This window comes from Phragmites australis, chromosome 21, assembly GCF_958298935.1.
Source record: "Phragmites australis chromosome 21, lpPhrAust1.1, whole genome shotgun sequence".
Classification (NCBI taxonomy): Eukaryota; Viridiplantae; Streptophyta; class Magnoliopsida; order Poales; family Poaceae; genus Phragmites; species Phragmites australis.
This window is the reverse complement of record NC_084941.1, coordinates 12,784,333-12,800,889: the sequence shown is the minus strand read 5'-3', so window position 1 is coordinate 12,800,889 and position 16,557 is coordinate 12,784,333. Positions and strand designations below refer to the sequence as shown.

Sequence of the window (16,557 nt, the reverse complement as noted above, 5' to 3'; positions counted from 1 at the left end):
AAGAAGAATGACTTCACAAGGTGCTAAAAATTCAGCCTAAAAATCAAAACGAAAATCACAACAAAACACCGAAAACTTGTAAACTTGCAAGCAAACCAATAGAGGGAAATTAGAAGGAGGAGAATTCAAGCATATGAAAAAACATAAACTTCATTACTCAATGATGTCAGCCCTATTTTAGCGGATTACAAATATTTTTCACTCAAAACTCTCACATAATGCATAGGCTAAATACTCATCCTTCCTCTCCTCTAAAACCCTAGCACTAGACTCTCAAATGAGTGGCATAATAGGCTCAAGTGGCTGATTCCACATCTTCCATAGCCCTACCCCTCTATTTATAGGCCTAAAAACTTGACCCTTAAATTATCTAGCTTTCTCCTAAAATACCCATCTCTTGTAGTATACTCCTACCTACAACCGAGCGCATTTTGATCTATTTTCTTTTTCATTCATCAGACGTCGCGGTGCCTTTACGACTTAGATTCGCCTTGACACAAGCTTTACGATGGTGTTACGTACTCCTCTAGTCCACCCATGGTTTTGAGGCTAAACTGTGAAACTCTCTGCACGTTTCTCAAAATGTGACTCGTCACTTGCTTACACCTTAAGCAAGCGCCATGATGTCGACACATGTACTCCGTCTTTTGATTCTGACCACTGGCAAGTCTCTCCCACTCCCGATCCCTCGGGCCGCCTTGTCACTTGCATCGGCATCCCTTTAGCTTGACTTTGTCTACATGCCGTCTTCATCCTTTATTTTATGCTTTGCTTGACTTTCACGTGTATAGCTAGGATCACCCTTACTCCACCCGATCTCCTTGATCACTCGACACCAAGCACCCATTTAGTCTTGATCACTCGCCGTTGACCACCAACTTGCATCCGTTACCTACACACCATGAGACAAGTAAACAGATTTCTCCAACTCTAACTTCAGTTAGTTCATAATCAAAATGCTCAAATCAAGCTCAAACAATCCAAAACTCAACAAATCAAATTGACAACCTTATCAATCACTCATCACATATAAACGAATGCATATTTCAACTTGGTTTCTCAGAATTAGTTCCGATTCTCCTCCAATTCAGAAGAATCGGTTGCCAAACGGGGCAACACGAAACGTTTGTAGCCAAAATGTTTCAAAGAATCTCGGTAAATCACCGAAATAGGTTGAGAGGTGTTTCACCTATTTCTTGCCTACCTTGCCCTAGTTGCTCGACCGGCCACCGCCCATCACTTGTCGCTTGCTTGGGCTGTCGCGCTCGCCCGCCTGCCACTTGCTTGGGAGAGAGATGAATGGATAAGGGAGAGAGATGAGGGAGGAAGATAAGATATTATTTGTGTTAAAAGAAAAATGAAATAAATATTATTTATATTAAAATAAAAGTTAAATAAAAATAAAAAAACTAGTATATCAGCAAAAGGTAAAATAGTATATTAGACTACTATTCTCTTTGAAACCAGACAACTAGCTAACTAAACGGTTTCCTTCGGTGATTCTGATTCACTATAAACTTTCTAAAGAGAATCTAGAACCTAAATATTTCTGTGAAAATTTAAATCCCTACCAAACACACCATTAATTGCTAGATGCCATTTCCTCCTATTTTTCCAATACCTGACCTATTTATCATCTTCCCCAATTTTCATGTACAAAACGGGAGAATTCACATATTTTTTTTGAACCAGAATTCACGAATACTTGATGATAGAAATATTACATTGTACAAATATAGTGAGCACTTACAATACATCATTTTCATACTTTGCAAAATTCTGCACAACTATCTCAACAAGTGACCAACATTGTCCTCAAAGAAAACAAAAGAAATACACTTGACCGACAAATATATCAGAAGCCGGCAATACGAAGGTGTTTCTATTAGGTCTAGTTGCTCTTATATAAGATAATTTACTCCCAACTAAACCAAAAGGGGCATTGGCATTCTTGGTAGATAACCCAAAAAAAAAGATGGAGAAAAGAAATAGATAACAAACGGGACAATTTAACTATAAAAAACTATTTATCAAGACACCCAGGATATCTTTCTACAGATGGGTCATATAGGAAACCGCTTGAGCGATTTTCAGAGGTGGATGACATAAGAAGTCGTCTGTGTAAAGGTCATTTCACAGACAGTTCTTGTAAAGAACCGTCTGTGGTAATCGTATCATTATCTAGATGGTTTACATAAGAAATCTATCATCTATTATGTGAACCGTCTTTAAAAATAGAATAATTAACACAAGCGATTTACATAAAGAACTACCTATGATAATGATTATTTTTAGAGATGATTTCTTATGTGAACCTCATGTAGAAATGGAGGGTCATTTTTAGGACAGTTTATATGTGAACTACCTCTGAAAATAAAAGATATGTTATCTTAAAAACTTCATAACTTTTTTATACAAATTTAGATGGGGACAAACTTTATATGAAAATTATACTCATCGATGAGGTCTAAATTTATAGTTGATTTTTTTTATTTTAAGTCATTTAAGTATCTAAATAATCAGTTAAAGTTTCACACATAAGGTTCACATGCTATTGTTACCATAAGTCATATTAATACAAGCAAACTCAAAATAAGTAGAAAAAAATAATACTACCAACTCCAACATCTCTAACAAGATCAACAAGAAAAAGATCAAAAATTTCCACTATCAACAACAAGATTTAGCTTACAGAAGTACTTAGTGATAGAAATAGTACATGCACTCCTTTTAATCGATTTCTTATATCTAAAATTTCAAACAATTATTCTAATATATAAATGACTTTGTATGAAAAAAATTCAACAACAAATTATAGATGTTGTCGAGAGCTATAATTTTCATATAAAGTTTGTCCCCATTCGAATTTGTATAAAAAATTATGAATTTTTTAAGATAAGTTATCATCTATTTTCAGAGACGATTCTTTATGTGAATTGCCTTTGAAAATGATACTCTATTTTCACAGACGGTTTCTTATATGAACCGCCTCTAATATTGGATGACAACATATCTTAAAAATTCATAACTTTTTTATACGAAGGCGATGAGGATAAACTTTATATAAAAATTATAGCCTTTGACAGGATCTACAACTTTGTAGTGAAAATATTTTCATTTAAAGTTATTAAATACTCAAATAATCGTTTAAAGTTTTAGATAGACGATATCAAAATGAATGTTTATGCTATTATGGTTAGTAGTAGTTCTGTGATGGGATGGTGATGAGTGTATCTTGTCTTAAAAAAATTGTTTTTTCGAAAAAATATCGATTCGGGGACCGATTAGCATAGACGATCCGCTTAAGTGAACCACATATGGTAATAGGTTTTTATTCGTGGTCTCTTTTGCGTTGGTGAAAATTGTTCATTTTTACAGGTCTTCAATCATATATGGGTGCGCTAAATGCTTGTGAAAACGGGTTACCGTCTACCTCTGAAAATAGTTTTTATAGTAGTAATTAGGATAAACAACATTTAGTGACACAATAAAAAATTGAGTGACATTCTCTCAACTCCCAGAAAAAAATAAATTCCCGTGCAACTTATGGAGCGGCCCAACTTGAGAAGTCCTAGGATCGATAAATAAAACAATGCAAAAAAGAGCCAAAATTGCAATCTTCTTTCGAAGTGATTAACATATTCTAATCCATCCAGGTAAGATCTCAAAAGCCCACAGTGTACCCCCAGCCTTTCATCAGAGAAGACAACACTAATCAATTCTTCCGCCATGGTTAAGACTTCTTTTAATGGCGAAACCAGAACCGCAGCTTTGGTGGTCGGCGGCTCTCTTCCTTCCACTAGCTTTCCTGCGGGCGCTTGCGCGTCTTGTTTTCTTCCTCGTCCTCTTTATAAGCACCAACCATTCTTTCTTGCCGGCCCTGCTTCGCCACGAAACCGCAGGGAGAGGGACCCGTCCGTCGTCTTGGCTGACAAGCAATCCAGCCCAGTCCTTGCGTTGAGGCGAAGCAGATCTTTCCTGTTCGCCATGGCCGCCAACATCGCCGTGGAGAACCTGAACCCCAAGGTGAGGGCGCTGCCCGCTTTATTTCCCGCATGTTTCTGTCCGGTGGCGGCCTAGTATTTTTAGTTTAGGTGTACATATCGATCGCTCTCGTGCTCGCGTGCGTAGCCATGTACGCCTCCCTTGCTTATATCTGCGCCATCATCCCACCCGCCTAGCTCGAGCCCGTGTTACCACCGCCACTACCATCCAGACTTGAGCCCGTGCCTACGTCATGCCCCGCCATCGTGACCTCTGTCTCGCTTGTGCCCATGCCACCACTACCCTTAATCTCAGGTACGTGTTCGTCACGTAATCACACATACAGTTTCAACCTCTCAAGAATTGATATATTCACGCACGTAGTCATCACTCGTGTCTCGAGGGTGCCTGAGCTACTATATGTGGCCATGTAGGCAATGGATCCTGAGCTGTAGCCGTGTCAACGCCGGTCAGGTCGTGACGATAAGGGTTTGAGCCGTTGTGGACCACGGTCACTAGGTACACCTATAAATTATAACACTAAGTGTCCGTACATTGCAACAAAAATAAATATTGTACACGGTAACATTAAGTATAAACTTAAGGTATGGAGATGTGGATACATCATAGGAGTACCATCGAATAATACGTCAAGAGTGATGTTGTAGTTTAATTTTATATGAGAACCAAAAATACGTAGATTATCCGCTAATTTCTATCCTAATTTCTCCCGTTATTTTTATTAATAAAATGAGTCATATATTCATACTTAATAATAAGATGGAGAAGTTAGAGGACGAGAGTGAACAGCAAAAGTAAGTAAATTATTTGAATTTTAGAAATTTTTATTAAGATAGAAGTAGAGTAGAGGGAAGAAGGTGACACGGGAATAAACTCGTGTTTTACATAGTTGTTATATAGAAAAAATATATACAAAAGTTTAAGTGTACATGTATACACCGTTGTCCCTTAATAGGCCCGTCAATTTTTCAGTCCCTTGAATCTTGAGGGTACTTTGTTGGTTAGGTTTCGGATGAAAGATTAGTTTTTTGGTAGGGTGGTGATGAGGTGCGCCGAGGTGTTGAATGTATTAGGTCTTCCGCGTTCTTGATTTGGCGCGCCGTGGGTTCGGACCGCCCATTCGGGTACCAGTTCAATTCGAGATCGCTTGTCTCCGGCGAGATTCGAGTGAAAAAAATCTGAGCTTGATTCGATGGAGTGGCGGTTGCCTTACTTTGTTCCTGTTCTTGTGCTCTGATTGCCGGAATCTGTTGATTCAAACTTCAGAAATGAGGATTTTTTTTTTCTAAGAGAATCGCAGCAACTACAGATGTGTCATGTGTCCCTTTTTAAGGTGGTCTTGAGTCTTTAATTAATTCTTAGTGTACAAACTGTTGTCATTTAAATTTTGATTAGAACTGTAGTTTTCCCCCAACTCAGATGCTGTCAGTTATCTTAACCCTGCTAGAAATGTCAGCTTATATTCTCTAGAGATTCTATGTCAATATATATACACACATATATATATATGTGTGATAATATGTAAAGATCTTCTTATAATATGAGAAAATTACACAGAATAATATATATCTAACACCTCGCTCAAACTTATAAGGGATCAATCATACTGAGTTTGGAAAGATAGAATCTGTGTTGAACTGTATTATGTACCTTTGTGAAGAAATTAATCAACTGAAACTCGAAAGGAACATACTAAAGAGTAATCATTTCATCATGCACCTGTGTCTGTGTGTAAGAAGTATTAATACCAATATGCTTGATGAGCTTATACTTTACTGAATCTCGAGCAATACTGATAGCATATGTAATGTACGAGTACATGCAGGACAAGAAACACAAAAATCTTCAGTAACCACTGTAATCAACTAAGCTCCGCTATCAACAATGTTATGGCTTGCAATTCAGCCTCTGCACTAGAACGAGAAACTACGGTTAGTGATTCTTCGAAGCAATGGGAAAACTATCAAGAAAAACACAGTAAGTAGAAATAGACTGACGATTAGAAGAATCACTAACCTAAGTAGCATTAGAATAAGTACAAAGCTATAAAGAGCTAGAGCGTGAAAAGAAGAGACAACAAGAGATAGTCCCATGAAGATAGCGCAAAACACATATGAGATGACTACAGTGGAACTGAGTGGGAGCAGAAATAAATTGATTGAAAATGTGCACTACATGTGGGATCTGCAAGAGGCTCACCATCAGTAGATCGAAGCTGAAAGTTAAGGTCCATGAGAGTCTCAACAATACGCTCATCAGTGAGAGAAGAATAATAAAGGATATCCTGAATATACTTCTCTTGGACAGAAAGAAACCTTTAGAAGTAGAAGAAATCTCAATCCCAAGAAAATAGCGAAGAGAACCAAGACCGGGCATAAGAAACTGTTAATTAAGATGAGCCTTCACGAAAGTAATATACTCATAATTATCTCCTATAATGATCATATGATCAACATACAAAAGAAAAAGAGTACAATCACGAGAGGAAAAGCACTCAAACCATGCTCGAGGGTCTTGCTTAAGGCCATAGGGAGAGCGACGGAGATGACAAATAATGTCCTCAGGAATAGAACGCCCTGGCTATGGGTGCATGTAGACCTACTCACGTAACTCACTATTAAGTAAGGTATTCTTTACATCAAGCTAGGAGATAGACTACTGATGCACAGATGCAGCATCAAGAAGAGTGCGTACTGTGGTCATGTGGGTCACTGGAGCAAAAGTCTCATCATAATCACGACCATGCTCCTGTTGAAAACCACGAGTGACAAGACGGGCCTTATAGCGTTTAATAGAACTATCAGAGCGGGTTTTAACCTTATAGACTCACTTGCACGTGATATGATGAATATGTAAAGGAAGAGGAAGAAGATCCCACATGCTAATATGCTTAAGAGCAGTAAGTTCCTCTACCATTGCATGCTATCATTCATGATAAACAACAAAACACAGTAAGAAGACGGCTTGATAGGAATAGCACCAGTAAAGCCAAAACGATCAGGTGGTCGAATCGAATGGCGATTATGAGCGAGGAAAAGAACGAGGAACTGAACAACCAAAAGGAGATGGCTCATCAGAAAGTAGCACAACATGAGGTGAGGTAGTATGAGAACGATAAGTGTAGTGAAAAGAAAAAGGTTCAACAAGATCAGGAGGAGGAGCATGTGAGGTGGGAGCTAAAGATGTGGAAAGCATCGAAGAAGGAACAACATGAGAAGGCGCCGAGGGTGCTCGGGGAAGAGAAGAAGAGGCAGTGATGCGTGTAGCAGGAAAAGTTAGAAAAGACAGTGGATCGACCAAGGAAACTAAAGAAGTGGAAGGAGAGGTCCGAGGATAAAAGGGACAAGACTCATCAAAAGTAACATCCCAAGAAATATGCATCCAATGCGCAACAGGGTCCTAACACCGATAATCCTTATGCTCAACATTGTAGCCAAGAAAAACACATTCAACAGATTAAGAGGCCAATTTGGTACATTCACCAGGGGGGGGGGGCAAGAAGAACGTAACAAACATAGCAAAAAAGACAAAGAGAAGAGTAGTCAGAAAGACATCCACATAGATGCTCAAAAGGAATTCCACTCTTGAGAGCAAAAAAGGGTTAGATGTGTTGACTAAGTATGTGTCAATGGAGACTGCCTTAGCCAAAATATAAGGTGAGACAAAAGAGACAAGCATAAGCGCACGGCTGTCTTAAGGAGATAACGATGTTTGCGCTCAGCAATGCAATTATGAGCATGAGCTCTAGGATAGGAGAACTGAGACAACGTACAAAGTTCAGTAAGAAAGGAACGGAGATGCCCAGAAAAAATTCACTAGCAGAGTTAGCATGAAAAACATGAATATGATTGTCAAACTAAGTGCAAATCATAGTGGTAAAGCACTTATATAGATAACACCTCGCTATGAGAAGACATGAAACGAATCTAAGTGTGGCGAGAGAAATTATCTATAAAGATAATATAGTAGCTATGACCTCTTTCGAAATGAAAGGAGTCGGATCCCATACATCTAAGTGAACAATATCAAAAGGACATTGAAACACTAACTCACTATGAAAATAAGGAAGATAAATTTGTTTATCATACTTACAAACCTGATAATCTAAGAATGTATCTTACGAGACAGACCCTAAAAGATCACAATAAACTAATGATGATAGACGCAACCCATAAACATGACCAAGACAATGATGCCACTGCTAGAAGGAACTAGTAGTCAAGGAAGCAGAGAGATCGACAACGGCAACTAAAGGAAGACGAAGCCAGTTAAGCTCTCATAGAAGATGAGAATTACGATGTTGGGGGCCAGTATCAGCCAGAGCAACCATGGTCAGTAAGCTGACCAGCTGACATGAGCTGCATGGTGAATTAGGGAACATGAGCAATAGAAGAAACGCTAATAGAAGAAATGCTAAGGGTGCCTCGACCAACAATAGAAAGAGAAGTACCATATGTGATAACAACAAAAATAGGAGAAATAAGAGGATGAAGCGAAGACAGATTGGAAGAATCAGAAGTCATATGAAAAGATGCTCTTGAGTCAAGAATCCAACGAGAAGTACCTAACTATGTAGAATCTGGTGTCTCAGTGATATAATAGAGAGTAGCAGAACTAGCAGAACTTATCGATGCAGAGTCAGAGGTAGCAACCAAGCGACAAAGCAGCATAATAATCTCCTGCTGAGGGTTAGTCGAAGAGGTAGACGATGAGATAACCGAGGTAAAAGCACCAGAGGAATGTAGAAGATGTTCCTTCTTCTAGTAGCAGTTCACCTCAACATGGCACTCCTTGTTGTAGTAGGCGCAGTGAGGGCGACCACCACCATTTGAAGAGGCTGCAAATGGTGAAGGAGTCACACAAGGGGTAGACGGCGGTGTAGACGAAGAAGGCATAGCAGGAGAAGGCGTAGCAGGTGGATGAGCAACCAACATTGAAGGAAGTGGCAGCAATCCAGAACCACACAAATAAGTCTCCTCCGAGTGTAGCTCCATAAGAGCCAAGTGTGACATGAGGGTGTCGTGCAAGCAGCTGTGCTCGACGCTGCTCAAACTCCGGACGAAGGCGAGTCATAAACTCATAGAGGCGTAAAAAATCAGGTTCAACACATAGATCCAAGCAGCCCTGAGAATAGTAGCAACCCGGAACACAAAGAGAGTCCAACTGACGTCACACAACCAACATCTGAGCATAGAACACATCAACTATAGCATCACCCTGCTGAAGAGACTACTCCTGACGAACAATAGACATATAGAGAGCATCCCCATATGGCTCATAGGTCTGACGAAGATGAGTCAACATCTGAAATGCAGTAGAAAAATCAACAATCTCAGAAGAATATATGTACTCCAACTAGCAATCAGAATAGACGTTGCACGAGCATCATCATCCATACACTAAGCATAGTCAGACAACTAGTCACGGTACAGCTCCAAAGCTTCCTGATACGCAAAGAAAACTTTCTCATAAGCAGTGGTGGCAGATTCAGTAGCCGCTTTGTCTCTGTTGTCGATAGATGGCTGCACGGGTTGTTGTCGATAGATGGCTGAATGGGCTGCGTCATAAGCTCAGGGGAAGATGCATAAAGAACATCGCCACATAGAACACCCAAAGATGAAACCATGCATGTGAATGCGCATATGCTACGTAAAATCCTGGTAGTTGGTACTATAAAAAATAACAGAGCACTGAGGAACTAAAACAATATTTGACAACATATTGAAGAAGTGACGAACGATGACAAAAACGTAAAGAGAAGCATTGGTCAATAGCAAGAGTGTAAAAGAAACGGCGAGCAATAGTGAATGCACAAACAAGTAGCGGTAAGAATCGATGAGAGGGCAAAAGAGAAGCAAAGGTCGACAACGATATCACAAATAAAACGGGGCTGCAGCAATTTTTTTCTGTTTTCCTTTTTTTTACTCGCTACGAAGGAGTGCCTGTTTTGTTGATACTCGGCACAAAAATGGTCCCTAGGACGGCAGCCGAGTGGATCGACTCAGCAGAAGGACGACTGACGCACGGATCGGTGCGGGCGACTCCATATCGAGCATGACGTGCATGCGCTCTAGGCGGTCGGATCGGGCAGGGTGGGCATCCAGGCAGTCGGGTGGTGGCGCACCGTCAATGGGCATTTGGCCAGATCGAGGCAGGCAAATCGGGCAGGACGTCCAGGCGGCCAGGAAGGTGGTAGCCAGCGGTGCACCGAGGCAGCGCACCATCGGTGGGTGTTCGGCCAGATCGGTGCGGCTAGATCGGGCTGGACATCCAGACGGCGGGCGTCCAGGCAGCAGCCAGAGGCGCACCGAAGCAAATCGCACGGGGTCCGATCTGAGAGGTGACGGCTGGCAGCACACCAAGCAACGAGGGAACAAGGGTAGGCCGGAAGTACATCGACAAGTAGAATTCGACGAGTCGGAACAACACCGACTAGAAGAGACGTGGGTGGATTAGATCGGGATCACATGAGTTGCTACTTCCTAATAAAAAATCTAATTTTAATATCATATTAAAAATAGTAATTTATATTCTCGAGAGGTCCTGAATCGTTATATATATTAGAAATAGTAACTTCTATTTAATAGTAGAGCTTGAGAGTAATATATAGATCGTATTTGGTAGAACTCTGACTTTTATATTTACTCTAGATCTAGTGTTTGTAGGTGAATATAAAGTGATTTCAGTATACATTATTAGTCTATAGTGTAAACAAGATGACTCATCCAAACATCCACAGCGTACACTCAGTTTTAGCTTTATGAATTTCTAGAGCTACATATACCTATCAAGAGTTAATCCTTGACAATGATTTTGAAATATACTCGACAGCGGGTGCATGAACAGTATTTCAGGAACTAGATGTGTATGCCAATGGTGAATTCAGGGTCATAGGGAGTTATACAGGTTTGTGCATCCTGAAGGATAATAGCTTTACGTCCTGTGTGTTATAGCGGATCTCAGTTGATTACCGATGATGTTCTATCTAGTTACCAGACTTGATCTCCCCTCCTACAAACGGGATTCTTATCCCATTATATAGTACGGAGGAGAAGAATTTATATATGGGTTTAAACAGAAAACATCTGTTCATCCTAATATCTAACTCAAACCATTATTACGGAGAACAAGGTGTGCCCACTTACTCTGAAGGCTCCATATATCCTGTCACCATACGCCGCCGTGCTAGCCTGCAAAGTCCCACTCATAGCATTCAATGCTATGAGACAGGACAGTGCCCTTTTGTGTCATCCCCGTCCACTTGCTTTGTCGGGCTGCTGATGATGTCCCATCCGTCTTGCTCTGCTGTGCCGATCTGCAACGTCCCGCCCCGCGGTATTTAATGCTACGGGATGGGATAATGCCCCTCTGCGTCGTCCATGATTTCGTCCACTGGAGTTAGCGCCTAGGGAAGGAAAACACTTGAGTGGATGTCAATAAATATGCTTTGGACATGTTGTGTCAAATCTGGCCCTGCAATCAGTGGAGCTGGTCACGGGTTTATGTGATGGTGTAGGGAGACTAGTCGTGTAGGCGTTATACTAGTCACTGGAGCTATATCCTAGTCGCACGATTGACGAGTTTTTGGGAAATACACACCTCTAGTCATCAAGTCCTCGGTGGGGCCCGTTAGTCAGGGTACCTCTTTCCTCAATACACCAATAGTAGCCCCAAGCCTCCCCATGATTGTGGTCTAGCCTGGTCATGCCACTTGGGTCCCTGGTAAACATAGTTCGCCCAGGGAGTGGTCGTTGACGCCGATAGTCCTCAAAATTAAACTCTGAACTTTGCGTCACGTGGGGAGGTTTAAGTGTCCTGAGAGAGAATAGAGGGTACGAGAGAGACATTGATTGCCACTGGACCTGAAGGACTCTTGGTTCTTCTGGACGCCCCCTCGGGTTTCAAGCGGTTTTAATGCCATGCTAGTTGGGACGCCGTTGAGGTCTTTTAAAGGATGAGTGTTTGATGGCCTTTCTATCCACCCCTCGCCTTCCTTCTTACCTTTAGGCCTTTAGTGCCTAGAGTCCATTCGTCTCTATCCTGTTTTGCGTTCTACTCCGTAGCGTAGGCAGGTCCTAAGGCCATGGCATACTACCCTCCTTCATCGCTGGAGGGGTCGATGATCTTGGATGACTCAACGAAGGTGGGGTCGCCTCTGGCTCTGGATCCGCTTGCCGTGGTGCTTTTAGAGTCAGCATTTGTCGTGGGTGCACTTATGAGGTCGAAGCTGGTGCTCGGAAGATTGGAGCCAGTGACCATCAAGCTTACGCCCTTCCAAATAACGCCGCCTTCTACTGGTCCATCTCGCTCTCCCGCCCAGGCTGATCCCTTGGCAGAGGTCATCGATATTTTTGATGACAAGGAGGGGATCGACTAGGACCTTCTGGAGAAGGAGATCGATGAAGAGGAAGAGTCGGAGATGAAGCGGAAGGGAGGTATTCAGGGTGCGCTGGGGCCGATCATCTACTCTAGCAAGGCCTTTGCGTCGGCCACCTTCCCTGGCCCTTATACAGGTCGTCGTGCGATCCCTGGAGTTGTGAGCTGCCGTTCTAGGTATGAGTATAAGCAGTTTCTGGACTCATTCAGAGGCAGATAGAGGCGAGAGTCCGGTGGACTCTTTCTTTCAACTTCGTGCTAGTCACTTGAGTCAGGGAGGATAGGGCAGGCATGTATCAGGATAGTTAGGCCGATCGAATGTAACTAGTTGGCTTGTAACCTATCCTCTTTATGAATGGAAAATGCTAGGGCTTTACAATGCCCTTCTTTGTTCCAGCCCCCTCCTAGGTTCTCGCCGATGGCTGGAGGACCAAATAGGAGTCCCACGGTTTTTCGTACCGATTGGCTTGGACCACTGTTTGGAGTATTCAAAAAACCTTCCCAGAGTTGATGTGACGAGTTGGCTTTGATTGTCCATCGCACTCGCTAGTCCGGTTCTTGGGGCATAGAACGGATCATGGCTCAATAAGTCCATCGGTGGCGACTAGCGCTTGACCCGATTGAGGACTTGTGGCCTTGTGGTCGTTATTTTCGACCGCTCATACCCCGGTCATCGTGTGCATACAGTATGGGGCTTTGCACTATTTTGGGGTCTCTGGCCGCCTTGTTGTTTAGCGCTCTGGTTGCCAGGTTCCGTATTGGCTGTCAAGTGTGGTCGCATGTTTGGTTGAAGAACCAATCTGTCGGGAGCTCGTTGCTGGTGGGGAAGTCCTGCAAAATAGGGAGTCTGGTTTTTTTGAATTTGATAACTTACAGGTCGTATTCCACGCTCGTTCGGAAGGTCCTACAAAACATAGAGACATACCTATTTTTGAGCGATCTTACACATAGAACATGTGCAACAAGATGATGTTCTAGGAGTTGTGTAATTCACGACAGTCCTCCATGGCTAACTTGATCATGCCAGGTCGAGTGACATTGACCACTTTGTAGGGCCCCTCCTATTTGGGCCTTATTCTAATTTTGCCTAAGGATGAGGTCGCCTACGACCAGTGTTCATTCTTGGACCTTTCGATCATGGTAGCGTCTGAGGCTCTGTTGTTATCGGGCGGCTCGAATCAGAGCACAATCGCAAAACTCTTTGATCAGGTTTATATCATCCTCTCGTCGTGCCACCTAGTCGTCATCTAAGTAGTTTTCGACTCGAGGCGGCTGGAGGGCGATTTTTGAGGGGAGCATTGCTTCAACGCAAAAAACCAAGAAGAAAGGGGTTTCAGCCATGGGGTGTTCATCCACCCAATGTCTTGAATAGCTTTTAAGCCGATCAAAGACTCGGGTTTTGATCCCTTACAGTATCATCCCATTCGCCCTTTCGACATGTCCATTGCTTTTGGGGTGAGCCATAGACGCATAGCAAAACTTGGTCCTAATTTCTTGGCAGTAGTCTTGGAAAGCACTACTGGCAAACTGAGTTTTGTTGTCCGTGATTATACAGTTTGAACTGCTAAATCGTACTACCAACCCTCGTATGAACTTAATCGCTGCCGTGGCGGTGATCTTCGTGATGGGTTCATCCTCGGTCCACTTAGTGAACTTGTCGATGGCCATGGACAGGAATTCAAAACCGCCTGGGGCTTTAGGGAATAGGCCCATGGTGTCAAGCCCCTAGACAATGAAAGACCAAGAGAGTGGTATGGTTTGCAGTGTCTGGGATGGTAGGTTGGTATTTCGGCCGTGGTACTGATACGACTCGCATCGTTTCAAGTTCACGAAGTGGACCGAGGATGAACCCATCACGAAAGTAGAATTGAAAGAAACTAAAAGTGCAGTCATTTCGGCCGTGGTAGCTTAGCTCCAGTAGAATTGAAAGAAACTGAAAGTGCAGTCATTATGTCATCCATGGCAGCATATGCTTTGTAAGTGCACCGAAGCTCCCCAGTGGTGGCATCCAAAAGGTGTATCGGATGATCACGACTTGAGGTATGCGCCATAAGAAACTTCACCTCAGACGACATCATCGGCAATGTGCTTTGCCGCACCGTATGCGCCCTCTCGTAGGTAGAACAAGAGAAGGGAGTTGTCGGAGGCAGTGAGGAAGGCGCCATTGGGCGACCACTTGACTCCCTTGAGGAGAAACCTGGTGGAGGAGCGGGAACACGACAAGTTTGGTCAGAGAAGGGCGACGAATCCAGGTTAGGACAACTCATCCAGATGAGATCCAATATGGGCCTGACCTAGGATAGGTAGCTGCAGCCATTGCGGTGTGCGAGGAGATCGGGCAGCCGCCTGGTCAGATCCAACGGCTATGCGGTCGGAGCAGCGGCGGGGCGGGTGGAGGAATTGGGCAACGGTGGCTGTCGGATTCGACGTGCGGCCAGAAGGAGGAATCGGGTGAATGAGATGAGGAGGCGGCGGCCAGAAGGAGGCCTCGGTGAACACTGGAGGCGGCGGCCGATAGCCCGGCTTGGGATCCGGAGTGGAATCAGCGTGGGAAGGCAGCGAGCCGGTCGGGAGGCAGCACGACCAGCGTGGGAAGGCATCATTCGGGTGGGCGGGGCGTGCAGTCAGGAGATAGTAGCACGTCTGGCGAGCGGAAAATGAGTGCATCAATCGGCCTAGAAGAGCAAAGAGAGAACCGACGGAGGAGGAAGGCGGCGGGTGAGGAATAAATCTAGATCGGGAGGAGTTGTGACACCTATGAACACTAGATGTAATATCAATTAGGAATAACATTTTATTTTTAATAATAATTTTAAGTAATATATACAATATATAATAAGTAAATGATAAGGGCTCTAATAATCTAGCACATACGTAATAAATAATGACTCTATATTTCTATTACTGTATATATGACAATATGCAAAGAACATTTTACAGTCTGAATATATTACACCGAATTTTATATATATAACAAATCCAAAGTTAGATTCTGTACTATTTGAGCTGCTGGCATGATATATATTTTTTGCTTGTGATTGAACTGTTTAATGGCATCTGCGTCAGTATCCTTTTTCTCCCCCATTGACCAAGGGGATATGACAATTTTTTTGGACTGCTGCCCCACTGCTGGTGCGAAATGAGGACATGTTGATGCTTTAGCACCATGTTATTGTTTTTGCTGAGATCAGAGTTGATGCTTAGTTGGCAACTTGTTCTTTTTGAAGATTCTTTTAGTTGATAACATGGGCAATTTAGAACATGAGAATATTAAAACATCGATCACCTATTTTCTCCGGAACTAAACCACTATTTACTCATAATGTAATCCTTGTTCCTTGCTTAAAATTGATGTAGAATTTGCAAGCTTCTGAGCCTTATAAAATAAAAACAACCTCACCACGTTAATCTAGGAAAACAAGCTACTTTACTAAATATATTTAACGTTTTTGAACTTGGTGGAATTTCCTGTTTTAGGTGCTAGATAATGGGGATGAATGGCTGCCAGGCTTCTCTTGATGTCGTGTAATCTTGATTTCTACATTTTTTGTTGACATCAGTTTTGGTGCTTTTTTTATGTGGGAAAGGAGAATGTACTTTTGTCTAGTTCATTTGATGTTTATTTTTTTTTACCTTTTCTGTACCTCCTTTTCCTTATTTGTGTATTCTGCTTTTGTTTGCCTACTAGATTACATCAGTTTCCATTAATTTTCATTTTCCAAAGTTACCTATATGTTGTGCATTGCTTCTGCTTGCTGCATTCAGTAATTCATTAGTTCTATGCCTTTGTCAGATGTGCAGCATTTGATGATGCAAAATTATATTATACCATATATCACAACCACTTGTCTATATGGATATTTTTCTTGCCTTAGGAATTTTTGTGCTGTCATGTAACAGCATAGGACATCATCCACTTTTGTGCCACAGGTTTCTAAATGGAAGCCCTTATTAGGTTCATTGTGGTATATTTTTTTGGGATATAAATGTCATTTCATTCCCAACATTTTGTATTCTGTTTATTGGAATGGCTAATTATTTTCTGCCCATTACCTGATTAGCCATGTGCATTTCTAATGCCTAGCTAATAAAATTATGACTATTGCAGGTCTTAAAATGTGAGTATGCGGTTCGTGGAGAGACTGCCATCCATGCTCAGGTATATTGAGTGACCAC

General features: G+C 42.3%; 1 protein-coding gene across 1 annotated transcript in view; it reads left to right on the top strand.

The window, feature by feature from the left end:
• Nucleotides 1-3,865: 3,865 nt before the first annotated feature.
• LOC133903482 (alanine aminotransferase 2-like) overlaps nt 3,866-16,557 on the top strand; it is a 29,672-nt gene continuing 16,980 nt past the window's right edge. Inside the window, exons 1-2 of the mRNA XM_062344882.1 lie at nt 3,866-4,026; nt 16,490-16,540. Of these exons, the coding sequence (XP_062200866.1) occupies nt 3,988-4,026; nt 16,490-16,540 (90 nt within the window). The 5' untranslated portion in view covers nt 3,866-3,987. The remainder of the gene's footprint in view (nt 4,027-16,489; nt 16,541-16,557) is intronic.